We start from the raw sequence: 27,099 nt of genomic DNA on the forward strand, positions 1-27,099 counted from the left end.
CTTTAAAGGGCATACCATTAATGAGGTATCACTTTTCAAGTTATTTATGTTGACCTTGAGCCAATATGACAAAAAGTTATAGTCATTCCCTGGCAAAATGAATTCATTCTATGGCAGCAAAGTATTTGATGAATCCTTGAATTTTGCTACATCAGGTTGATGCCACAATGTGGTGGCTGTTTCTGTCAGCAACCATGTCATTATTTAATAAAATAGTATTTGTTCCCGAGGTTCAAAAACTGTGTTAAGTGTGCAAATAAATAGTAAACAAACATTTTGTATCAAACTTTTATGCAAAGATAAATAATTGTTACACTGTAAAATTGTCAGTTCCATTTACTGTACATTGACTATACAATACAATGCATGAGAGACTAAAAGAAACAGAGGTTTGTTTAACTACAAACAGTCTTAAAACTGACATACACTGTGACTATTTCCCCATAAAAACTTCAAATGCTCTGTTCATTTCATTGCTCACAGCTAGCTAACTTACATCTCTTAGCAAAATAAACACATACCCTTTATTTAGCATGGCATATTTTGTTTCTGAATTAATAAACAAACATCATATAAAAATGATCTGAACATTTGCCTCAAGGGGGAGCTTACTGTTCATTCTTGTAGATCCTTTGCATTTTCAAGCCATTCCAAGCTAATGTTCTTTGATGACATTATAATACAGCCTCACTGCAAAATGTTACTTTTGCTTTGTTTTCAGTCACTAAATCATTATACCTCCATGCTACTGTCCTTCCTAGGCGTCTTTGAAATCCATAGTGTGGACTGGTTTGGACTGGTTTTTGTTCTTCCTTTACTGAAAAATAAAAATATAAACTATTTTCAGTGCATGTATGCCTTTGCAGTCCTGATTCAGCTCTGTGATCAGACCTGAGCATTCCATCCCCGGATCTCAAGGCCACATTTGGTGCTTTCACATTGTGGGTTCCCCATCCACAGTGGCACTGTTACCAAAAATACCAGACCACCCTGCTTAGCAGTGCTGCTCCCAGGAACTGTACTGAATTGGCCTGGATGGTTTTTATTTTTTTTTTTTTTCCCAGTTCCCATCCAACCAACTCTGTAACTCTCGTACAGAGTAGTCTTTTCAGAGAAGGACTCAGTTTGACCAGGGCTGGTGGGAGCTGAGCACTTCCCTTGTCTGGGGGGAAGCAGAGCACACACAACCCTCTAAATCCATGCCCAAAGTGCAGCCCACCCACCCCGGTGGGTACCACACCCCTGCCCACCCTGGGTACACCAATGGGTTCACTGCGCACCCCTGCACCAGCAAGCCCCTTCCCTTCTGGGCTTGACCTGACATCTCATGAAGTGATGGCAAATGAATCAGGCTCCTAGCAATGAATGACTGGTAGAAAGCTTCCTTAGGGCTAATTTTCAGTCAAAACTGTCAATAGTAGGTTTTGTGTTTGGCGTTTTTTCAATTAAAAAAAAAAAAAAAAAGATAAAACTGGTTGCAAAAAGTACTTGCTCTGCAATACTGCTAATGCATTTGCTCTGACTATTCCAGGGACCCCTGAGGCACCCTGAAAGTTTATGGCAGTATTTCCACATGGCTACAACTGCCACAATACACCATCTTCCCTCACTTAGATTGGCATATGACAGGGCACTGCAGACTACTGAAATAGGAGCCACTTCAGGAGCCATTTCAGCTGCATTTCAATGAAAATGCTTCAATCTCTGGGTAGAATATTTCACACTGATGGGGATTTTTCCCCAGTTAAGTAAAAACCAGAAGAGGAGAAGTAGCCCTACATAACTCTGTACGGTGGAAACCTAAGAGTCCCAACAGTCCTATACATTCAGTTTTACTCTTTTCCTGGTGTGTAAATGCAAGCGAGTCTGAGTTGATTTAAAATGTATTTCGAGGGTGCTGAAGGCTTCAGTAGTTTTCAGTCCCTCCAGACTTACCTCTGAAGTCCTACAAAGTACTGCATTATGTACCTGAGCCCATTGGAGTCATTGAAAAGACTCCCTTTGGCTTCAGTGGACTTTAGATCAGGCCACAATGCTATAAACAAAGCAATGGCAATGAATCAAATGGTTCCAGGGCTTCCTTCTAAAAGAAACGAAGTCACTACTTCCTTCCGGATTAATCCAGCAAAAGCAGGCGTAATTAATGACGAAAGGCTTTGAATGGAGAGTCCTTGCCACACAGCAGGAACAATTTCTAAATACCTTGGATCAGAACTAGAGCTGTATCAAATGAACTTATCTTCAGCAAACCTATGCTGATTTTCACAGCTGGTTCAGGAAACAGATTTTAGTGACAAAGGTAAGATGCAATAAATAGCTTATTGGTGTTTTGAGCATATTGGTGTTTTGACCATCAAATGCAATCATAGAAACTGAGAAATATACCAGGTTGGAATTTAAACTTTCTGCAAGGCATTCAGATGATAATGGAGATGGGTCTTTGAAGCAGTTTCTCCTTGCTTCCCTGGAAGAAATGAAAGGGAGAGCATCTAAGCATGAATGAGCTGATCATTTCTGCTAGCTACAGGGACGAGGTGTTGCTTTGCCTTATTACTACCCTTCAAGAGCCCAATGACAGGCAAAATTTGTCATGACCTTTCAAGCTAGGCATGTCCTGGTTGGCCATGGGTTGTGGCTTTCAGAGGAAAGGTCACCATGTTGTGGAAGCCTAAAAAAGAATGAGAAGTCAGGTTCATGTGGAAAGTTGGGGATCCCTCCTTCCCCAGCAGGACAGAATCCCTTTGCTAAAGTTCTACAGTGTCCAGATGATAAGTTCAAGAGATTGTTTCTTTTTTTGATTTGGTTTTTGCCCAAAAACTGCATATTTGTGATGACCAAAATGGCTTGCAAGGCAGGTCATAATTGGAAATTGAAAATAGATAGGAAAATATTTTTTAAAAAAACAAATTTTTGTTTCAAAAGATAAAGTACTTCATTTTTGGTAATAGTTTTTTTGATCTAAATGATTTTTTTAAATGATTTCTTTAATTAAAGCTTTTGATGTAACTCAAAATTGACATTCATGGGGTGGGGGGGAGGTGGAAAGCAACGAAACAATAAAAAAGAGAACCCTGTTTTGCACCAAAACCATTTTGTCCTTGATTTTTGTATCATTTCATCTATAAAACTAATCAGCTAACAGAAAAAAGGGATATCTTCCAAGGTGAATTTCCAATATCTGTGTCATGCAATTTTGAAGTCTTGGAAGTTCAGATGAATTACTTCTGGATGAACTGCTATAGCATCAAAGGCCTGATCAAAGCCCACTGAAGTCAACACTACTTTTTCTATTGATTTCAGTGGGCCATGAATCTCTCACTGCTTTCCCAGGAGTATTCAAGGGCTGAAACTTTTCTCAGAAGAGAAACACCTACCAGAAGAGCTACTAAGATGTACCATACTTACCAAGCAATCCAGGGCCACTGTAATAAGGGTTCCAGAATTCAATTACTATGCAGTTGCTAGTGTTACACATATTGTTATTTTGCTACTCTTTTCTGCTTTGAGCTTCCAACCCTCTGCAGCCCCAGTGGTGAGGTTTATATTTAGCATTTCACAGGCTTGTATTTGCCTGTCATAAGACAGGTTGGAAAGTGTTTGTTTTCCTTTTCTTTATAGAAAATGTATAAAATAAAAACAATCATGTTTGTTATGCAGACCTTGTAACATCTGTTCTTTATGGCTACTTGTTTCAATGAGGTGTGGTACCAAGGAGTACTGCAAATATCACTGTACCTTCACTCATACTGACAGAAACAGTCTTCACATTTGGAGTGTTTTCTCACCTGAAATAAGTTACTGCAGCTATTGACAGGAAATACTAAATAAAAATCATAAGGAAAAAATAAAGAGCTAGAAGTAAGGAGTAACTTTTTTAAAATTTTCTTAAAACAGTGATATCATATTCCTTTTAGTTATTCCTGGTCTTCAAGAGGGAAAACGGCTTACAAGTCTGCTTATTACTCTTGATATTTTATGTAAACAGCATTTATCTATAAAACATATTTCAGTTTAAACTCTTCTGGATTACATTAAGCTGAAAACACTTCCTGAACTAAAGGACAAATTATATTTGAGATCTTCAGAAACACAAGTTCAGAAAAAAACCCATAAATTATATGCTGTCATGTCTTTATGTATCTATATCATATTTTGAGAAAAATGAAAAGTCCAAAGAATTTTAAAGCATGAAGCAAATTAGACTGTATTTCAAAGGCTGAAATGTTTCTTTTTTGCATAATAGTAACCCTGCTTGATACCACAGCTATGAATACATATTTATTTTATGCATCCTTTTTAGCACATCCATGATGTACAATGGATATCACACTAGTGTGTGGCCCAAAGCAAGCTTTTGCTTTTCATTTTCAATTTCAGTGCTCCAGTGGTCCATCTGCTGTTTGTATGGTATGTGCAGTGGAACAGGATTAAGCAGCTGCTGGCCCTTAGGTTTGTCCTTGGAGTAAATTTTTACTTTAGGTTTGAAAGTGAGTCCTTGGCTTCACCCTGTATCTGTGAGGGACCCATCTACTATTTCCCACAGCCCAGGTTCTTTACAGGTGGCAATCACAATGAAAGAGGTGAAGTAAAAGTGCTGACAACTGCCCTGACTGTCAAGTGGTCTGCAAAGAGACTTTCTTCAGAAACAGGTGGAGTCCCAGCAGCAACATTCTTTGAGACCTGGAATTATTTCAGCATGTTGTGGAAAAGCCTGAAGGTGAATGTTCAGCTGTCACAGCTGTAAACTGCTTGCATTTTAATAGATGAAAAGGCACGTATTTGCATATTTGGGGACAGATGTAAGCAGTCTTTCAGTGGGAATAGCTTGCCAATGGAAATATGAATTCTGCATTATAAAACCACTATGGATGAGTATATTTTACCTTTTATGAAGCATCTGGAAACAGCAAGTCCCAAAAGCCACCAGTATCAACAGCAGCAGTGGTATAGTGGGTATTACAACATAAATTAAATTCGGAATTATACCTACAAGACAAAAGTTTTCATTAATGTCTCCCATGTTGAAAAGCTTTTAGCCATGTGAGTAAAAATCTGGAGTAAAATAACAGGAATACATTAACTTACACAAAAGAACACATATATTCCTTTTATAGGAAGATTTCCAAAGAGAACTCAGCAGTATCAAGGATAAAGCAGCGCTTGAGTTATGTGCAAAACATATGTTAAGGTATATCTTAAGATATTTTCCAATTTTGTAATCCAAAATTCAACTGTTTTAATGGAGCCTATTTTTTTTACAGTCCATTTTAACTGTAGACTCAGTTGTCCTTGTATGTGGACTCCCTGCTCATGCAGGACCACAGGAGGAATGAGCCTGGCTCTCATCTTCCCTTTCCCCTTAAAAGACACATAAAGCCTCTCCTTGACTAATGAGGAGAGCTAAAGGTGCTCCTCTACAGGTCCCTGCAAAAAAAGGAGTGGGAAATAGTACAAGATGAGACTCTACCATCTGCCTGCAAGAGAGAATGGGTTCTGCAGCTTCCAGAAGGGTACTGTTTCCCAGTAACTGTATGCCCATGTTTTGTACTAGTACACATTTAATGTATAAATTGTGGAGATTTTCTTACCTACTGTCCTATTTTGAAAATATTTTCCCTAGTAAGAATAAATATGAATATTCATGTTGTGTTTGAATTTTAGAGTCTTTGCACAGTTTGTATTAAAATGAATTATTGATTACAAACCACAGTTCCTCAATATAATAATTCCTCTGGAGTTACAAATAATGGAAACACCAGTTAGGAAGCTGGCTCAAACCCAGACAACCAGTGGGCAAACAAAGCACCCCCTTTCCATAATCCCATGGTGCAATCCTGTAAAATCCAGAGCTGTTCCTTAGACATGTTCAGTTCCTTGAAGCAAAGCCAGGCTACAACACTTCCTGAGTGTCGGGACTCCATTCAGAAGATAAATTGCTGAATGAAGCAGCCGGGGCATTGCAGAACCTGGGCAGTAGGCATCCATTTCCCAAGTATCAAGTGTCATCTCTACTGGGAATGTCAGCAAGGCACTGAACTCCTCTTAGCATGTGATTTTTCCAAAAACACAGGGTGCTTGGGGGAGCTATGGACACAGTGTTTATTCTAAGTTTGGTGAGACAAGGAAATTGTTTCTACAGCAACTAAGAGAACTAAGACTCTTGGAATGTTATTCAAATATATATATTTTCAGGGCTCTTCCCAGGGAAACAGATTGTTTCTTCCTATTGACAAAAATGGAAACTGAAATATTTATTTAACTCCACTGTTAATATTTTTAGCAGAACACTACATTCATATGAACACATTACCTGTTTCAGTAGCAATAATATGATACTGATCCTCTGGTTTGCTTGTGTCATAAGGATTTCCTGCTGGCACTGTTGGAAAAATATCTGAAAAGGAGATCAGACATTTTAGGAAAACACTAAAAAATATGGCCACTGTGTTGTTAAATATATTAATAGTAATTACATTTTAATTTATATTGGTAAAATGAATGTTTTTATGATTTATTAAATATACATGTAAACAGGATTTTATTACAAAATTGGAACTATATCTGGAAGAAGAATTACAAGCAGTGCTATTCTGAACAACAGCCATATATTTGTAGCTGTTGCTCTCTGAAGAATTCATTTTTCCTATCTTCCAGTTCTTAACTGTGCCTGTTAAACTTGAGTAATTTTGGAGGCTCTTGAATGCTATCCTTATAATTATGTATTTACCAGCGCAATGGAATTTAATGTGTCAAAATTTCTTACCGTATTCTGGCTCTGCTCTGTCTCCTAATTCTTTTTCTAAGACATTATCTGTTAAATCAATATTTGAAATTGATTGTTGAAGAATGAAAAATGTGTGCAATAAAACAGATGTTTCCATTTTTTTTTCATGCAGTATCACAGAAATAGATACATTCCCCCAAACAATAATTGCTTAATTCTTCAGCATTTCATCTTCTTACCAAAGACTCTTTGCAAACTAGTTTCAAATCACCTCTAGTTCATACTTTTTGCTCCTTAGGAGAAGGCTATAGTTTAGTCTAGTTTCAATTCTTGGTGGCCTCTGATTTAATGGCTAATGGTCAAACCCTAACTTCTTGTGCTGAATAAAGTGCTTAACATATCCAAGACTGTGCAGACAGTTCTAAATCAATATATGAAGTTCTCTCTATCATAAGGTTATACTAACTTAACAGTGCTATGAGACTACAGTTCTGAGTGTCTTGATAAATGCAAACTGCTAGGAGAAATCAAAACAGCAATAAAGGCAATTATTTCACCTACTCTGGTAAAAAATAGCTACATTTGGCCTTATATAAAGAAAGACACCAAGATACCCCAAAGAACTGAGCTGCTGTCTCTTGACAGCAGGAGAGGAGATGAGTTTTTAATTTCATTGCATAATCAAACCTACAGGAGCTGGACAGGAACTAAATGTGATCACAATTACCAACCTATAATTAAATTTAAGATTGCTGAATGATCAATATGATCCAAAGCCAGACTGAACACTGCAACAGTAAATGCTGTCAGGGGAGGGCTTGGAAAAATACAAGTGTCTACCAGAAATGTAGTTGCTGCTTGAGCAAGGCTGTCTAATGAGGACTGTCCTGGACTTGCTGATGATACAATTAGATGCAACTTTATCAAAGCCACCTACAACCTGTTTTGGCCTGTGGCTGGTATCACACAGCCTATATTGAATACAGACAGGAGAGATGTGAAAAACAACACGCTCAGATAACAAACTGAAATTCAGTTTGCATGTGGCAGTTTAGCACTCCTGGTGAAATGGATGTATTTTGCTCGTAAGAGGTGACATTGAAGCCTTTACAGTGATTTGAGGGGGGAAAAAAAGGTCATTTGTAAGTCTCACTTGGTTTGAGATAACAAATGTAATTTTCCTACAAACATTGGTTTACTTTCTTCAGGCAGTGAAAGAAATGTCATATATCTATTTATATACATTTTTGCATCTTCTCCTTTCTTCCATGTGACAGAAAAATACATTTCTGGAGAATAGTCTGTTTTGCTAAAGAGCACAATTCCCACAGTTTGAGAAATAATAGCTACAATTCAGTAGTACTTTATTTAGCTGCATAACAATGTTGATACTAACAATAATCTACCTATACATTGTTTGCCTTATATGCCTCATCATAAACTAATAACCCACTTCTACCTAGAGAAAGAAATATAAATGTATTTTCATTGTTACCGTTGTCACTTTGTTTTCTGACAATCCAAAATACCCAACATTTTTTCAGATAGCAAAAGCAATAGAAAAAGCAATTCTTTATCACATCTCAACAAGAATGGTAAGTAGTTCACTAGTACAGAATAATTATCTAATTTAAATTTGTTTCCTTTTAAAGCTATGAAATACACCTGAAATCAAATCTTTTTAATAAAGCCCACAATTTCTGACATAAAAATGTTGGCGATTTAACAACATAAAATATTTTTGTTACACTATTTCAAAAGAATTCAAACAGTTCTAAAAGTGATAAAATTGTCACATTTCCTTGAAAGGCCTATGATGATTACTGATCATCATAAAGTAGTGACAACCACTAACAATTTCAAAAGCAGGTACAGATTTAGAGGGTGACAGTATGCCAAAACACGTTGGTATATCAACGCTGCCAAATTTTTAATATTTGCTTAAGTTATTAATTACTAGTAATATCTTCGTTAAGTGACCAGAAAGTTAAAAAGTTATGTATCCACCAAAACCAGAGGAACAAAATAGCCTGGAACTCTACGAACAGACAGACCTCTACAAAGACAGTGATTGTTGTTTGATCATCAGCATAAAGACAGAAGGAAACTGCAGAATTACATAGTTCAAACAGCTGCTAAGAGTAGGATTTCATAGAATCATAGAATGGTTTAGGTTGGAAGGGACCTTAAATAACAGCTTTTTTCCAACCCCCTACCATGGGCAGGAACACCTTCCACTAGACCAGGTTGCTCAGAATCACATCCAACCTGACCTTGAACATTGCCAGGGATGGGGCATCTACAGATTCACTGACCAACTTGTGCCAGGGCCTCATCACCCTCACAGCAAAGAATTTCTTCCTACTATCTAATCTAAACCTACTCTCTATCAGTTTGAAGCCATTCCCCTTATCCTGGGGCCCTTGTAAGCAGTCTCTCTCCATCTTTCCTGTGGGCTCCCTTCAGGTACTGGAAGGCACCAAGTAGGTAATCTCAAAGCCTTCTCTTTTCCACCTTGAACAATCCCAGTTCTCTCAGCCCTTCCTCACAGCAGAGCTGCTCCATCCCTCTGATCACCTTGGTGCCTCCTCTGGCCTGGCTCCAGCAGCTCCCTGTCCTTCCTGTGCTGGGAGCCCAGAGCTGGATGCAGCCCTGCAGGTGGGGTCTCAGCAGAGCGGGGCAGAGGGGCAGAATCCCCTCCCTGTCCTGCTGACCACGGGGCTCTGGATGAGCCCAGCACACAGGGGGCTCTGGGCTCCCAATGCCAGGGCATGTCCAGCCTCTCACCCACCAGCACCCCCAGGTCCTTCTCCCAGGGCTGCTCTGGGTCTGTCCATCCCCAGCCTGGATTGGTACTGGGGGCTGCCCCAGCCCAGGTGCAGCACTTTGAACTTGGTCTGTTAAACCTCATGAGATTCCCATGGGCTACCTCTTGAGTTTTTATTAATTAATAAATGAAATAAATCCATAATTTCCTATGCATTCTGACTTTTAGCTTAGTTTTGAAAAATAAATACACCAAAAGTTACTTGAAAACATTTGCATGATCCCGCTGAAAACACGCTTTCATTTACTTTAAGTACCTCCAAGAATAGAAAATTTTACAGGCTCAAACTGGAAAGTTTACTTTTTACATCCTTTCTGGTTTTGCACCACGTTCTAGTTTATAGTTCACTTTTCCTCTATTGACATATACAGAACTTATGTCATGTCTGAAAGTGCAGCCAAATTGCCCAAGATCTGTTTTTTCTGTCACCATCTCAACTAGCATGCATCTGCTTTTCACATCTCTCTAAGTCTACATGCATGAATGCAGAAATTTTTCCTGCCATTCTGGATTTTGTTCTTCAAGCCATAACCTTTTTAAAAAACCACCACATGTAATTTGGTATAAAATGGCAGGCCTGCAACTACAAGGACAGTGCAATATTTTCTACAGGAGGACCAAGACATCTTGGTCATCCTACCTAGAAAGTAGAAAATGCACACTTAAAATTCTTTGTGAAGTAAGGGAATTAATTAAATCAAAAAACCCCTGAGAATGCATGATAGTGGAGCTAATTTTGAAATCATTCTTATTAGATATAAACAGGTTTATTTAAATGCATTAAAAATGTATTTTAATAGTTGTTATTGACATATAATATCCCATGTTAATGCCAGCTCAGGCACACACCGAAGTAACTAGTACCACAGGCCAAAAGATACTTGAAGATTCCCTCACAAACAAGACAATGTCCCACCAGTGAAATATAACTTCAGTTTTACCTACCTGGGGCATATTTGCAGATAAAATTGTGCTTCATGTTGCATCTATCATCGTTCCATTGATAAAGGTATGGCCCTCCCAGACCAGGGTTTGCAGTTGGCTGATGATACATCACCACACAGGCTTCACTTCCACAGGAAGGCTCATCTGTGTACCAATTTCTAGTTTTTGAAGATAAGGTTCATCAGGATGACAAAAAAAAAAAGAGTTTGCATCAATGAAGAAATAACAACCCAAACAGTCCCATCCTCTTCAAAGACATCCTGAATTTCCCACGACCCTTCTGTGAAAGGCCCAAGCAGCACATCTCTGAATCTTAAAACAATTCTGATCAAAGCACCTCTGCAGAAATAACACCCTTTCCTGCTTTCCTCCCTATTAGACTCTTATCTGTCCCCTTGTCTTGAGATCTGTGAGTTGCTGCTACTCTGGCCTTTGGCTTCATCAGGAAGTTAATGGCTTTTCAAAAAGGGTAGAAACAGAACAATTTACACTAAGCATCTCACAATAACTTATTTGGTGGCTGGCTCCCTGACTTGAGGTGGCCAGAGCCTTGCAGAATTTACCTGCCTGCTTTCAGACCACACCTGAAAGACTCTGTGTGTGGCCGAACAACCTCCAAATGTCATGCAGAGGCAAACTCAGTGTGTGGGAGCAAAGAAATTTGTAGGATGAAGTCACACAATGCCATCCTGTCACAGCTTCAGATTCAAAACCCCGATTGCCAGCTACCCTTCATCTGGAGAAGTCAAGGGCACAAACTTCATGCCATCAAGCAAGGTTTGGCATTTCAGGCTCCATTCTTTTCTACGGAACCTTCTCAATAAGCAGTTTCACACATTACCTGAATGGTGACATACTTCCATCAGCCCACTGGTAGAGGTCGGGGCAAGCACTCGAAGTGGCCAGTCCATCGCCACTTCTCCACAGCCCAATCCAGAAGTCACCATCAGAAATCCCAGAGCCTGATTTGGTGAGGTTTTGCAGCATGTTTTCTATTAGCTGCTGCTCAGCTTCACTTTCCAAGCTCAGTAAAGCCCCACCATCGATTTCACAAGCCTGGCGGGCCTCCTGGAAGCCCACGCGTCTAGACAAGTCCTGGAAATAGGCTAACTTGTAACACGAATGCTTGAAGGCACCATAGCACACCTTCTGGCCTGAAAAACAAAAACATGGGACTGGTCAGAGTACAGTAATGATTATCAGAGCTGCAAGAAAAGAATACAGCACATCATGCATACAGTGCTGAAGGACAGGAGATTTTTGCCTAAGAGGATTCATGGTGATAACCTAGCACCACTTAAATTTGCTGTAATTTAAATTCCAAATAGCACACACTTCATGGGAATCTATGCCATCTTGCCATGGCCTGTGAAACTCTCCAAAACACTGAAGATTCCCAATAGGTTTTAGAAAAATATTCTTTATAATGACTGTACCATCAGGCCTCTCTGTTATAGCCAAGATCTGTTTGAAGGGTGTTTCCTTGACTATTTCATATCAATGGACAATTTCACTTTTATTATGTAATCAGAGCTATTAAATAAAAAAAAAAAAAAAAAGATTCAAATACACATGTTTAGTGGCAAGAAGCAGCTGGAATTTTTTTTTTTTTTTTGATCCCCTAAGTTAACCTTGAGAGGCTATACATGAGAGGAACTCATAGCCACTCTTCACTACGATGTGCCAAAGTACAACCTGTAAAGCTCTATGGGAGAAGAGAGTCTGCTCCTTACAGTTCTTTATCTGAGAAAGATATATGTCTGTTTCCTAAAAAGGAAAAATAATTATCATTTTCAACTACTAAGACTCTCTACAGTTTATTCAAGATATACAAGATGAGGAATTAACACACTCACTTATCAGCCACAACTGAACTCCAGTATGTTTATTTAGGGACAGGAGAAGGCTTCTAAATATAACCATCTCTTAAAAAAAACAAAATCAAGTTTTTCCACTACAGAAATTAATCACTGGAGAAGAAAAGTAGGAAAATTTATTTTGTTAAGCATGAAGGACTGAAGGATACCAAAGTAACAAAAACTACCAAGCATTATCTAGACTGTTTAGAAATCAACAAAAGTCATTATTTTACTGGAAAATTTGACAATCACACAACATGCTGAGCTGGAAGAGATCATTGAGGACAATGGAGTTGAACTCCCAGCCCTGTGAAAAACAGCTTAAGAGTCACACCATGTGCCTGAGAGCGTTGTTCAAAAGCTTCTTGAGCTCTGTCAGGTTTGGTGCTGTGACCACTGCCCTGAGGAGCCTGTTCCAGTGCCCAGCCACCCTCTGGGGGAAGAACTCTTTCCTGATACCCAGTCTAAACCTCCCCTGACACAGCTTCAGGCCATTCCCTTGGGTCCTGTCACTGGTCACCAGACGAAAGAGACCAGTGTCTGCCTCTCCCACTCATGAGGATGTTGAAGACCAAAATGAGGTTTCCCCTCAGTTTCTTCTTCTCCAGGCTGAACAGACCAAGTGACCTGAGTGGGTCCTCATACAGCTTCCCCTCAAGGCCCTTCACCATCTTCATAGCTCTCCTTTGGGCACTCTTTATGGACTTTATATCCTTCTAATATTGAGGCACCCAAAACTGCTCACAACACCTGAGGCAAAACTGCACCAGCACAAAGTACAGTAGTTGTACTATATCAGATTTGCATTTGAAAATCTTGTATTTAGTCTTACTTTTAAGCAAATCCAGATACATGACTCATGTAAATAACATTTAAACAAGATTTATCCTGTTTCACCTTAAAAAAAATGTAATTTGTCACTAGGAAACAGCAACATCCTCATATAGCTTCAGCTATATTTATGTTTTCCCAGGAAAAGTTTTTCTATACACATAGAGTAAACATCAAAGTAAAAAAAAAAAACAAACCTTTAAAGCTACATAAAGTTCATTATTTTTGCATTAATGTTGTTTCATTTTTGTATTTAATAAGTAGGATATTTCCAATATCCTAGCAGACAGCACAAGTGCTGAGTCAAAGACGTCTCTGTATTTGCACTGAGCATAGTTTCAAGTATTTGTAGAGAATAAGCAAATTGTTTCAAAGATGTATTAATATAGGAATGGAAAAAGAGGATAAGCTCTTGACTTTTAGCTAAATCTGAAACTAACATTGTTTTGGGACCATTTCTGTTGTAGAAAGCTATATTATAGGGGCAGTAGGTTAACTTCCTAGGGTTTTCTACAATTCTTGTAATCTTTCTAGAAAAAAAAAAAGCAACAATAAACTCTGAAACTTTCACTTTATAATACTCTATTAAAGTTCATATGGAGAAGGACTATCAGGAAGAAAAGCATCTTTTTAATCTCATTCTTACCTTGGCAGACAGACTTCTGAAAATTTAGTTGCTTATCAGTAATTAATCTACCAAAATTACACAGGAACAAGAACAGTCTGACAAGCTTGTGCACAGATATGGAAAACACCACGCTCTGAGATCAGGCAAAGAGACTATTTTGACTTTCTCTGATAACATCCTGACAACACAATGTATGCCCCAATTTCTTCCTGGTATTTCTCTTTATTCATAAAGGTTAAGAGCCTTGCTCCCAATAAATAGTTCTAGCTGGATAGTGGTGCTGAAGAAGCAAGGGACAGACCCTTTAACAGAGATGCATATGAAATAATGGGCTTCCCTACTATTATTAAAGTAACAAAGTGATAAGTCTAAATTGTTGCAAAGTGGGAGGTTCAAGAACAAAATCTGCATGTGACATCCCAGCTCATTCCCTTCCTCTACAATGCTGAAATTCCAATTTTGTTAACATGATCAATTTTCCCCAGGAGCTCTGTCTCACTGACAGGACAGAGTGCACAGGGAAGGAAGAGCTGATCAACATTTTGACCCTCACTGCTGGGTGAGTGACAATGGCTTATTGCCAGAGTACATATGTGTATATAGCAGCACAAACATCCAAAGCCAAGCACTGAATTGTTCAGGATATTAATCACTTCCAAGGAAAAGTGACCACACCTTTCCCTGTAGTTGAAGATTGGATTCAAAGCATTAATTCAAGATGTACATGCAAATTTAGGATGTGTGCTTTGTCCATTGTCTTGTTTTTTTTATTTTCCCAGACAATCTTTGAGATAAACTCTTCCATGACTCCTTTCATTCTGTGCACATACTTCTCCTTGACATCAAGTCGTAAGTTATGAGCAAATTCAGGTGTCAAAATATCCTGGTCACAATTTCAGTCATGCAGGAATGTTCAACCAACTGCGATGGGCAGGCTGATCACTATGGTTCATAATTCCTGTGCTGTTCCTCCCTCTCATGGGAAAATAGCTAACTTTGCCTTTATAACACACAGTCCACTCCCCATACCTGCATGTTTCTCAGGTGGCTGAACTGCTCCCCTCACACTCTGTTCTCATGTACAGCCTCTGCTTTTCTGTGACTCTCCCAAAATCTGAGTCAAGCCTTCTAGCAGAAGAAATGGATCCTTGCTGGCTACCCAACTGAGCTTTCTCACGATGCTCATCTGCCAGTCAGCTGCTGCATGGAGACTCAAGTAGAATCATAGAATCCTTTAGGCTGGCAAAGACCTTGAAGACCACTGAGTCATGGCAAGTTCTGTTTCTGACCTGCTCCAAGGCTTGTATCCACAAGCTGTGCTGTATTCTTGTCCAACACAGGGGCTGCATCAGTGCTCAGCTCCATCACCCACACCAAGGAAACCAGGTGAGACTGTACGAAGCAGCAAGGAGGATGACAAGCATTTGTGATGCACAAAGGCAAAGAGCTACTGCAGCCCCTAATATGTGCCCAGCTTGCCACTATTGTGCACTCAAAGCAGGGAGCCCTCTGGGAGCCATCAGAATACAGATGTGAAGGTCCAATTTCTATCCAAGGGTTTGCAAGTTAAAATCTTGAAGCTTTGTGGAAGACATTTTCTTTCTTCTCTTAAACTGACCAGAATAATTTTTAAAGACACCATTTTTATTGCAGATGTTTGGACAGGGTTAAGTAACTCTAAAATCAAGTTTTACAAGGTGAAAGAATTGAACAAGTGAAAATTTGCATGAAATCCAACTCCTAAATTACTGCTCTTTCATTTTTTGCTCTCTCTACCTGTGGCAATATAAGTAATTTCTTCCTCACAGGCTGATCATTTCTGCAAGAATATACCTCCAAAAACCAACAGAGAAAACAGCAAGAAACAAAGAAATAATTGGCATGAAGACCCACAGACCCAAAGAGTGTGAATGAAGTGTGTGAGTCAGAGCAGTAAGCTTTCTGGAAGAAGCTGTGAATTTCTCTTGTTCTAGTTAATTTAATCCCTGTGTTTAGGCAGTGACCTATGCTGAATCTTTTCTTTTTTCTTTGGAAGCGGACTTTGAACCAGTTCCGCTACAGCAGATAAATGTGTTAATGGAAATCTGCAGTTGTGCCTTAATAGCTGGCAAATCAGTTGACATTTTAGTGCTCTTCTCGGAACACACTGAGATGTCAGGTTTTAAAGCTTCATTTTTTTTCTCTCACTACTAATTTCTGAACTACAAAGCAGAAATAATTTACCACTGAAAAATGACAGAATGGACCACATTATACAGAAGACAAGATAAGTATGGAAATATCAATTATGTGCTACTTTACCTTATTCCAACATCTTTCAGCAGACTCCACAGTTACTTCTAAAGCAACATTTTGTTATTTCAGCTGTATAAATTGAGTTCCAATTTTTTCTGTCACAATTGAATAGAAACTAGATTTGTAAGCAAGAGTATTGGAATGAATCATGCTAAGATACGACGCAATGTGAATAATCTTTTTTTTTGTCTAATCATCCATTAGCTGATTAGCAAGTGAACAGGATTTGCTCCAGAAAGTGCTAGCTACCATTTCCATCCATATGGGTCAGTTTTCATCTTTGGGTGTTTCACAGAAGCTCCATAGTAGAATGTTTAGATATAAACATCAAAAAAAAAAAATTTAAACTAAATTACTCATTAAAATATTTCTGTAGATAATTGTACAGGGGAAAAAAAATCTCATTCAAGAAAAAAATAAATAAGCAAATTACAAGCTGTTATTTCAATCAGTTATATCTCCATTATGTTTTAATAATCATGCTTCATTAAACAAATAATAGGTTCCTTGATTACTGTCATGACAGAAGTTATAGCAAAGTGTCATTTAGAAGCAAAATTGCTGATAAAATACCCAGGTCAAAGACTTCTCTCCCTAAGAGCATCAGGCTTATTATTAAACTAAAACCCCCACAGGTCCATGAGGGGCACAAAGGTCATTTTGAGTAACACACCTTGCTTAGCAGGAGTCTTTGAAGACATCAGGTAGAAGATAAGCTCCCTGCTGATAAATCCCATTCCTCTTCCTCTTGAACCTTACCAACTAACCTGCAATCCAGGATTTGATACCATTAGCATCCACCTAGATTAGGTCAGCCACTGCATATGCACAGCATATGTGAAGAGAGACAAAAATGAATGCACAAAGCCTGATGTACTAAACTCCATTATGTTTTTGTATTTTGACTTTTTTTTCTCCCCAAGGCAATGGATTCAGCAGAAAAATCAGAAGAGCACTTGGCAAAAAGCAGTGTGAAATATTTAACATTAACCAGAGCAGCATGAGCCTGATGGAGACCTCTGAAAACAAAGTGACAAATAAAAACACAAGGACTTCAGTGAAAGAGATAATGAAATAGCAAACCAGAAATCTATGGTAATTAACCAAAATATTCTCTGCCTGTGCTATGAAGACTAGTCTTGGTCTTGAGCTTGCATGAGCGCAGTGACCTCAGGGATGACTAACCAGCACCCAGGACACTGGGCACAATTTGTTTTCACCTGTCCCCATGTCACAGAGCACTCTACACCAAGTCCCAGTGATGCACTCCAGAATGTGGCCAGGAAGAGACTAAGTGGTAATAAATTTTCCTAATCACATTTTGTTTCAAATCTGATGCATCTTGTCAGATGGCCTTTGTATCATCCAGTCAGATTTTGCCTGGGTTCAGCTGCTGGTCATATTTTGCTATATTACGTTACTGCTGTTGATGTTTTGCTGTATCATATTTGCATCCACCCACCAAATATAATTTTTTTATGATTCATATTACTTAAAAAAAAAACAAACTGTGATAACATTTCATAATTACATTCTGTCTGCATTTATGATAAAAGCAAGTTGCCATCTTCTCTCCCAAAGTTTGTAACACTGAAGACACATCGTTCTTCAGCTGAGTCAGTGTTCAAACCACTGATGTTTCTCAGCTCACAGTCCTGAGCAGTTTAAGGAATTCCACATGCTCATAAATTTGACATTCAAATAAAACCTGCTGTACAGATCAAATGTCAGACTTTATCTGTACTAATATCTTCATAGCAATCTCTTCCATACCTTAGCAGGTACTTTTTCCTCCAATCCTCCTAATAACCAAGCCTTTTGAAAGAAAAGAAAGTTGTTAGCGATTTATTCTGGATTAAGGATTATGCCTAAATTGTCATCACACAGTTTTTTCTTAAGGTGAAAAATTTTCAAAGGTTCTAGGTCACTTTTAATGGCTTTTATAAAAAACCCTGAGGGCCACATTTGTCTATCCAGCAGCTGTGCTTCAGGCAGACGTGCACAGCAGACAGCTTGCATGAATCTTATCAGAGCATGCAGACCTTGTCTAAGGTGGCTAAATGGAGGCTGCCCCCAACCTCCCGTGCAAAACTCATCTATCAGCCATTCTTAAAATACTTCTTGCAATGGAGTATCTTTCTTGCTAAATTCTTGGGCAAGTAAAAGTTATAGATGCATTTATAGACAGCAAGTCTAAAATGATAAATAGGATTTTTTTCTATTCTTTCTCAAACACTGGCCAGATAATGTAACTTTAGCCATTAACCATCCCATATCTTGTGTATTAGCAAAGATGATGCAAGAAGTCTTCAAACACCAGGCAAATAGCTGTCTCTAGGACTAACACAACTTTTGTAAAGAGAAAAAAACAGGGATGATTAAGTTTTAAATAAAATCAAATTACTGTATTATACCATTTATACAGAGATTTAGTACAGTTATGCAGACTATGAAGCTACACAAGATGCATTTGTCCTGTCCAGTCCCTGCCTTTATTTTTTCTTTTGCCATGGAAAGTGATTTTCAGTACATTTATTGCTGAAAATGGGGTTTCACCTGTATGTTAGCCTTTACTAGTTCAGTTATTGTGTTTCTAAGCACTTTTGGGGACAGAACGTGGGCTTATTTCTGAATGACAACTGTCCTCAATAGACCCATAATAGCTACACCTTTAAAAAAATTAAGCAATCAAAAAGGAGACAGTGCAAAGGAGCACCTGGCAGTGCCCATTTATATATTAAATATTACTCATTCCTAACACCTGGATTTTGCCATCAGCTGAATAGAAGTGCAATTAAAATTGGATCTGAGAGCTTCCATGTGCAATGCAGCAAGATTGCTGGTAACAAAAATGGGTAGTTAAGAGTACACATATGACCCCTTATGACAAGTATTGATCTAAGCAGGTTAGTTTTGGGGAGGTTTGTCAAAGCCTCTGTGTGCCCTCTTTTTTAGGTCTTGGCAGGATGCAGGAGGATTCCTTGTCCTGCAAAATCTTCTTCATCATGTTGAATAAATTGGTGAGAGAATTTGTCTTTTCCACAGCAGATTAAAAGTTTGTCTGGATTTTCAAAATCCCCAATGTGGCTTGTTCTTGATGTACTGGGAACTGGAATACCAGAAGGCATGAAAGCTGCCATCTTCACACAGCAATGATAGACTTATTCACTCATTTCCCAAAGAAAACAACACATGTTTATTTCCTGTACTTAGCTTCTCAGCCCTGGTGCACAAAGGAGGGAACTCAGGCCATTGATAACAGAGCTGTAAAGAAGGAGCTTGATGTCTAAACCTCATTAGAAGCTAATCAATTCTACACCCTCTATAATTACCATTGCAGGAAAACATACAATTACATGAACCAATACAGGGTGTCTTCAACTGGAAAATTAATATCCATTTTTATGAAAAAGTTTTAGTCACTGATTCAAGTCATTACTCAGAGTCAAAAAAAAAAAAAATCTCTGAAGTATTTCCCAAAAACTATTTCTTTTTTTCCCCCCAGGTCAAATCATTAAAGCCCTGACAGCTTTCCTTTCTTCCAAGTGAAACATACCTTCATTTTGGCATCAGTTCTGGTTTCAGCTATCTAACACATCATAAATTTAAAGCATGAGATCCATTTAGCTTTTCCTGTAATAACAATTTGCCTTTCTTCTGATCATGTGAACTTTACAGGTGTATATCACAGGGCTTGATATGGCAGTGAGCCACTTCCTTCTCTAAGGGGCCAGCTCACAGCTGCACTGTCCTGGGGGTTCACAAAAAGTGGCAACATAGCTGCTAAAACAACCCCCTAAAGCTACCAACTGCCTTCCCTTTTTTGTGTTGGAAAGATCTACATATCTACAAGTCTGCTCTGGGATGTGGATTATTTTACCCAGACCTTTAAAACCTCAGAACAAAAAAAAAAAAAAAAAACCAAAAAAAAACCAAAAAAAAAAAAAAAAAAAAAAAAAACACCAAAACAAAAAACCAACCAAACAAAACAGTTTGTTAACAGCTGAAGCTGTTAGCAGTGGGTTTGCTTTGTTTTGATTTTGTTCTGGTTTTTTTTAATTCTTATAAACACAGTAACACAATAAAATTTTATATATCATAACCTAAAGACAGACCAAGTACTCCACAATTTCAACAGTTTATTAAAAAAGCATAAACACTGACAAGACTGGCCCAGAGAAAGTGTGGATGTCCCATGCCTGGAAATGTTCAAGGTTTAGTTCGATGGGGTCCTGAGCAACCTGGTCTAGTGTAAGGTGTCTCTGCCCATGGAAGAGGGTTGGAATGAGATGATCTTTAAGGTCCCTTCCAACCCAAACAATTCAGTGATCCAAATTAAGTCCATTCATCAATAGTTTTCTATGTAGCCATGAAGCCCAGAATAGAATTCACAGAACCTTTAAAGATAGACATACTTTGGCAGCTAAGTTGTTGTTAACTTGCTGTGGAATAGACATAATAGACAAAAATTGTAGTCTGAATGCCTTAAGTATGTGTGCCAGCCTAGGGGAGCAGGAATAGTTTTTTTCTCCTATCGCAAACCAGCAGATATTTCCACAAATATCTCACTTTTATACTCATCAGTTAGTTACCTCAACAGGTTTTCTCCTAGGCATAAATGTAAGCACTTTTGACAGTTTCTGTTGATGGCTTATTTCTTACTTTTGCCTCTGGAAGGAAATAGTTCATAACTCTTTGGTCATAGAATCACAGAGTATCATTCATTTAGATGTGATCCCCAAGGAGCATCAAGTCCAGCTCCTGGCCCTGAACAGGACCATCCCCAAGAACCCCACCATTTGCCCAGGAGTGTTGGCCAACTCTTCTTGAGGTCTGTCAGGCTTGGTGTGACCAAGCTTGTCAGGCAGTGACCACATCCCTGGGGAGTCTGCTTCTGTGCCCGACCACCCCCGGGGTGAAGAACCTTTTCCTGATATTCAGTATGAATCTCCTCAGTCAGCAGATCCTCCCTATGTCAATTAAATGAAGATAAAAGGAGAAGAGAGAAAAGCTACTCCTTCTCAATTATTTTTCATAGCAAGCATCATCCATTCTCAGTAATTTTCAGTGAAATTTGAATTTCTTTTTTCCAAGTAGGTGTAGTTTCATCAATTTGTTACCAAAGTATTTGCAATAGATGTAGGTAACATATATGGGTGAAAATTATATTAATTTCCTTGGTTTAAGAGCTCCCTAGGGTGTAACACTCTTTATGCATTTCAGGAGTGTAGAGTGCTTTCTTTTTGAAGCAGTTCCACAATTAACAGAGAAAGCAACAAGCAAAGCCTTACTCGTTCACCTGCTCCTAAGAAAGTGGGAAAAGTCAATCCACATGGAATCTTAAAATAGGTGACAGTTCACTTAAGGCAAAAATTGAGGGGAAGTTTAAGGGGAAGAAAATATGTTAAAATATTATAAAGGATAATTTACACTAAGAGAAAATTCAGAGGTAAAGCATCACTGATTAATTCACATTATATGTAGTCTTTGAGACTACATGTAGTGGGATTAATCTCACCAAACTTCAGTTCTTTCCCAAAAACCTGTCCATACCTAAACTGACTGACTGACCTCCCTCTGTAGACAACTAAACAAAACAAACTCAGATAGCAGTATCTGCTACAGCAGCTCTGCAGTATATTCAAAATCCAAATTTAAATGAAATTAATCCCACTCTTAAGATACCAAGTTTTTCCTTCCCTTCTTATAAAGTGAACCTCGAGTCATTAGCTGGATACTGCAGCTACATTCAGATTTACTTGAAGACATGCCAGCTTTTTAGTTAGGACTCATTATTTCTTAAGATTGCTTGAAATTGAAGGTCCCAGTGTTTGTCAGGGTTGGCAGGAGGGTCTGCTTCAGCAAGAGACTCAACTTCCAACTAGTGAGTGACCAGTCATAGTATGGGATTAGAATGTAGCAATTACTATCAAAGGATTGTTTCATCTTACCTATTGTACATTAGCATCTACCATCTCTTCTGATCCATCAGAGATTTGCAAAGAGAAAGCCATTATGGGAATTAGTTTCAGAAAAATAATGCTGTATAGAACCCTTTATGAACCAAAGCATCTTCCCCTGCAAACATCTTATAATCGAGAAGTTTGATCTACACAGGGTCAGATCTGAAATATACAGAGTTAAAATCAAGGTACAGAACATGAGTTCAACCAGGGAAGAGACCAGATTTCTCTTTCTGGGAGCAAGAAAAGCCATGTGAAAGCAAGCAGACTGTCCATACCATTCCACAAGGTTTTTACCATAGCTCCCTCCATGGCAGGCATTTCCTCTTGGACTCTTTAGCCAAGTGGAATACTGGGACTTGACAATCATGAGTTTGAGCATTGCAATGCCTTCCTATTTTTGAACAAAATGCTGTGAGCAAAAAGCTGTATTCCTGGGAAAGCAGCATGCTGCTCTGAGACACAGCACTAGGATTGTCCGTGTCTCTTTCCTTATCCCTGAACAGAAATGCAGCCTGGCCAACCTGCACAACTCTCACCCATGGGAAAGGTAAGCTATACATGGTTGACAAAGGGAGAGGGGAGTCACCTCTAATACAGAAATCTGACTCTAGAAACTGACTTAAGTAGTTGGGTATTTCTACCCTGCTACAGAAGGACTCTTCTACCATCAGAGGTCTCATCAAAACTGGGTTCTCATTCCACAAGGTATTGTGTAATTTCTTGGTTTGTGGCAAGGTGTGTTTAGCATGGATTATACATATTATACCCAGAAGTCATCACCTCATTTCACCCTAAGAGCCCAGCTCATTGATTTGCCCCCAAGAAGTCAGTGCTCAGTACAGCTGGATAAGAATGGGAAATAATAAAGGGGTCCATGGGAATTCAATGTCCAGCTTCTCCTTCACTTCTCCAAGTCTCAGCTTTAGTGATTACTGAGGCCTTCAACTGAGCAAAAGGATCTTGTACTATCTGGGCATGCCTATCCAAGAAAAGCTTTTCTAGTATGGAACTAAATGCTGGATATTTCCAACAAAACGTGTTTAACACACACCTGTTGCACATGTAGATGAGATGGCAGTTTTTTCATTAGGTTATATATTTTCAAATTCTGAGCTGCAAATGTATCTTGAAACTTACACTTCACACAAAAAAAAAAAAAAAATCCCACAACTTTACAGTAGAAGGTTTCATCTAGAGAAAATGATTGCACTTTGACAGACAAAATTCAGGTGTAATAAGCAGGCCAAGCAAATTCAATTAAGTTAAATTATGCACCTTTTGAGAAAGGGTTTGTTATCTCTAGTCAATCCAGTATACATGAAGACACTGCTTTAATTCTCTTACTTTGCAGTACTTTATGTAGAACTCAAATCTGATCATAAGCCATGTGAATGAATATAACCACTTCCTTAAAGGCATCTGAAGCAACAAAGTCTATAGTTTAGGGGCAACTCTGGTAGTTTCCTGACTCACCAAGTGTTTTTCCTATTTACTGTTTTATATATCCAAGTACTTTTGCACCAAAATAGATAAATCCTGCTTTAAAATACTACACTATCTAATCTGTTATTGATGTACAGCAATAGCAAAGAGCAAAACTTTTAAAAGCCATAGAAATACAACTAGACAAACAACAGTCATTAAGCTATAATATCTATGATTAATACATAGGCTGTTAAATGATTAGTAATAAGATTAGCTTGCATCTCTCCTGCCCAATAGATACTTAAAGTAATTGCATCTTTGCAAACTGCATTATCATCACTTCATGTTCTTTATGATGTCATGAGACAGCAAAGCAGACTCAGCACTTTCTCCTGAGCCTTCTTTGGGTTTTTTTTCCTATAGGAATCAATTCTCTGGCAACGCTAGATAGTTGGATATGGAGGTTGTGAGCACTGCTCACAAAACATCTGTCTAGATATATTAAAAATTAAAAAGCATTTTGCATCACTTTTAAAACTTCCCAAATTAAAGATGGCAAAGAAGTAACACCAAAATGCAAGTTGTTTGATGCCAACAATAGTTTTAATTATATCCTAGGAAAACTAACATACTTGGCAGAAACCCTTTTCTTTAAAAAATGGCATTACAAAAAGGCAGGCCTTTTCTTCTCTGTCCTCTTGACACTGTGATCAAAATGGTAGCAAATTTGCAGTTATTGCTAGGTCTGCTGCAAACTTACTGCAGTCAATGGGACTCTTCACAAAGTCCAGCCAGCAGTCAAGCAGTCTCACAAACAGCTTAAGTGAGTGATAGGAACTATATATTTATTTGGAATGAGAGCAGTGGAATTTCCTACTATGCCAGGTTATTAATCATGATTGAAGCATAAATAATTTTTTTTAGGAATGGGTCTGTTTAAGATATAGACTTATGATTTCAAGCATAAGCTTACTTAAGTCCAAACTGCTAGTTCTTATACAAAAGGTAAGTTAGGTGGGAGTCAGGTGACAGCACACACTGCCCAATTATTCAGTGGTACTATTTCTTGTCTAAAATAATGTCAGCTACTGCTAGTGCTACATCTGTCCATGTCCAAGGGCCAGAATACAGGTGTGGTCCTTGAGAGAAAGAAATGGGGAGAGAAAAAAGTTTTTCCAGTACATAAGAATACCTGCAATAAGCATATATAAATAAATGTGGTTGTTACTGTCTAGGAAACCCTTATCTAATGAATACAACTTCAATAAAATAATAGTACTTAAATGGTTCTTTCTGTAAGTGGCTTCAAACCCTCTCCTGTATTCTACCAGACAAGTATTATCAGCATAGTACAGTGACATGAGGCTCATCATATGGTTTGAAATGCTTCAGAGAAATATGGGGCAGAGTCTGTGTCCTCTCAAAACCCCCAAAGCCTAATGTGCATCTAGGAACAGTTTGACGAGGCAGGAAACACATATCACACATGGTTTTAAAAGCTGGAGCTCAGTTTCCTATGTCTCAGTTAAACACAGAAGCTGCAGTTTAAGATTAAGGGACTGGGTTTCCTCAGCCACACATGGATTCCTGCACTGAGACTGCTAATGCCAAACGCATCACTTAGATAATTAATATTCACTATTCCTTAAAAATAACAGTGTTACATAGCAGTCATACAAATTGTAATACTTAGAGCTTTGATGCATCATATAAGCCAGTATAATTCACAGTATAAGAGAGGTAGATTAAATGTTTGAGGTTACTGTTGAGGCAAACAAGCTTTTTCAAAATGTTGGAAGTACTGCTACTTAGCTATTATTTCCTGAAGGTACTGTTTTACCAAAAGCCCAAGAGCCCATCTCAGTTGTAGCATTAGAACATGCTTCAAATACACCATGGTCAAAATGGTCCAGTGACTGCCCTCCTTCAGCAACTAATACCTGAATTCAGGAATCAAATGCTTGCAACAAAAAAAAGAACCTACAAAAAAGTTTTGTTGATATGTTACTGTTACAGCCTCTGAAACAATAGTATACAAATAATTTGCATTGTTCTGGAGACAGTTTTTAAGAGCCGTGTTCTTACCCACATATACACACAGATAACTTGCTAACAAGCAGAGTGGAGTGTGTAAATCTTTGTTTCCAGGCAAATGCATGGCTGTAGAGGCACACACAACATACCTCCAAGAGCCTGTCAGCTTTAGTCTGGAGGGTCTGAACCAAAGTAAGCTTAAAAGGGGTCTTTTCATTAAATTTAGCAGTTTCTGAGTATATGCACCTGTATACTGCAAACACACAGTGGGAATCCACAGCTCTTAAATTAAACCTAAGCTCCAGTGTTAGATACAGGTTTCTAAAGTACTGTCTTCCTTTTGATTTTGAGCGTTGTGGATTCACTCACACACAACAAAACTATGCCGCACACTCTTGAAAGTTTGCCCTCTCCTCCTAACAATATCGCAAACAAAGAAGAAATATCCCCGTCCAGCTGCCAACAGAACTCAGCGCACAGACGCTCCTCGGGAAGACGCTCGATCTTTTTAAGCAATTCGAACGCAGCCGGGGCGCGCCGGCAATGAACCAGCTCTAAGAAGACGGGGCAGGACAGGACAGGACCTCGGGCTGCCGCAGGAGCCCGCAGCCGCACGGCCGGCGCTGCACGCCCGCTCCGCAGCATCCCCGCTCCGCCGCGGGGCAGGTGCGCCCGGGAGGCGCTCCCGGCGCTCGCCGCCGATGCGCGGCCGGTTCGGCCGGCGGGGTCGGTCCCGGGTCCGCCCCGCGCCGCTCCCGCAGCGCTGCGCTCCCGCACCGGCCCCGCACCGCGCACTCACCGCTGAGGACGCGCCCGGCGAGCGCCCCGGGCCCGCACAGCACCGCGGCCGCCAGCACGGCCGCCAGCCCCAGCCCTCCTCCGGCCCCCATGGCGCTGTCCCGCTGCCGGCTGGCTCCGAGAAGCGCTCAGAGCAGGGCGATGCCGGCCGGTGAGCGAGGGACACGCACCCAGCTCCGCTGCTGCCCTCCGCCACCTCCCCGCCGCCCGCCGCCCTGCCTTTATCTGCTTCCCCCGGCGAGGGACCGCCCCCGCACCGCCCCCAGCCCCAGCGCCAGCGCCTGCCCCAGCCCCTGCCCCAACCCCTGCTCCAGCCCCAGCACCTGATCCAGCCCCTGCCCCAGCCCCCGTCTCTCCTGCACCAGCCCCAGCCCGTCCCAGCCCCAGCCCTTCCTGTCCCAGCCCCTTCTCCGGAGAAGTACCTTGCACAGGTACGGGGTGTGCGGTCGCTTCCCGCTCCTGGTTGGAGGCTGCGGGGCCGCGGGTCCCTCCCAGCCTCGCTGCCGGGTCATTTAGGGTTACTCACTGTCCCAGTGGCTTGTGAGTGTGATCCAAACCCAGGTCTGTCAGGGTTTCGTATCTGTTTAAGGGCTTTGCAGACCTTCCTGGTCCGTATTTTCTCTAAGAAGAATATAAATGTCCTGTTGCCAGCTTGAAGATGTAGGAATATATGTATACAGGTATATACCTGGAAAGCACATATACACACTATAAGTATGTATACTGGAAAGTCCCCTTTTCTCATTGCCCCAGAAGATGCTGTAGTC

General features: G+C 39.7%; 1 protein-coding gene across 4 annotated transcripts; it reads right to left on the reverse strand.

The window, feature by feature from the left end:
• Window positions 1–280: 280 nt before the first annotated feature.
• Window positions 281–26,458, reverse strand: CHODL (chondrolectin). 4 transcript variants are annotated; one of them, XM_053970323.1, is made up of 8 exons: window positions 26,334–26,458; window positions 11,338–11,650; window positions 10,497–10,654; window positions 6,764–6,811; window positions 6,311–6,394; window positions 4,884–4,986; window positions 2,596–2,668; window positions 729–817 (listed from the first exon to the last, which is right to left on the reverse strand). In XM_053970323.1, the coding sequence occupies exons 1-7, from the start codon at window positions 26,422–26,424 to the stop codon at window positions 2,599–2,601; spliced, it is 867 nt and encodes a 288-aa protein (XP_053826298.1). In that variant the 5' UTR covers window positions 26,425–26,458; the 3' UTR covers window positions 729–817; window positions 2,596–2,598. The 4 variants fall into 4 exon arrangements, with proteins under 4 accessions (XP_053826297.1, XP_053826300.1, XP_053826298.1 ...); XM_053970324.1 differs by lacking the exon at window positions 729–817 and adding an exon at window positions 2,434–2,464; XM_053970322.1 differs by lacking the exon at window positions 2,596–2,668 and having other exon boundaries at window positions 281–817.
• Between the last annotated feature and the right edge of the window lie 641 nt (window positions 26,459–27,099).

Source organism: Vidua macroura, chromosome 2 (assembly GCF_024509145.1).
Source record: "Vidua macroura isolate BioBank_ID:100142 chromosome 2, ASM2450914v1, whole genome shotgun sequence".
Taxonomy (NCBI): domain Eukaryota; kingdom Metazoa; phylum Chordata; class Aves; order Passeriformes; family Viduidae; genus Vidua; species Vidua macroura.

Excerpts from the sequence above, each read along its gene's own strand:
- CHODL (XM_053970322.1), bottom strand. The coding sequence starts at position 26,424 with ATGGGGGCCGGAGGAGGGCTGGGGCTGGCGGCCGTGCTGGCGGCCGCG. Across the intron at positions 10,655-11,337 it reads GGAAGTATGTCACCATTCAG|AAATTGGTACACAGATGAGC; the intron begins GTAATGTGTGAA and ends TTCAAAAACTAG. Across the intron at positions 4,987-6,310 it reads TATTATTGCTACTGAAACAG|GTATAATTCCGAATTTAATT; the intron begins GTAATGTGTTCA and ends TTTGTCTTGTAG.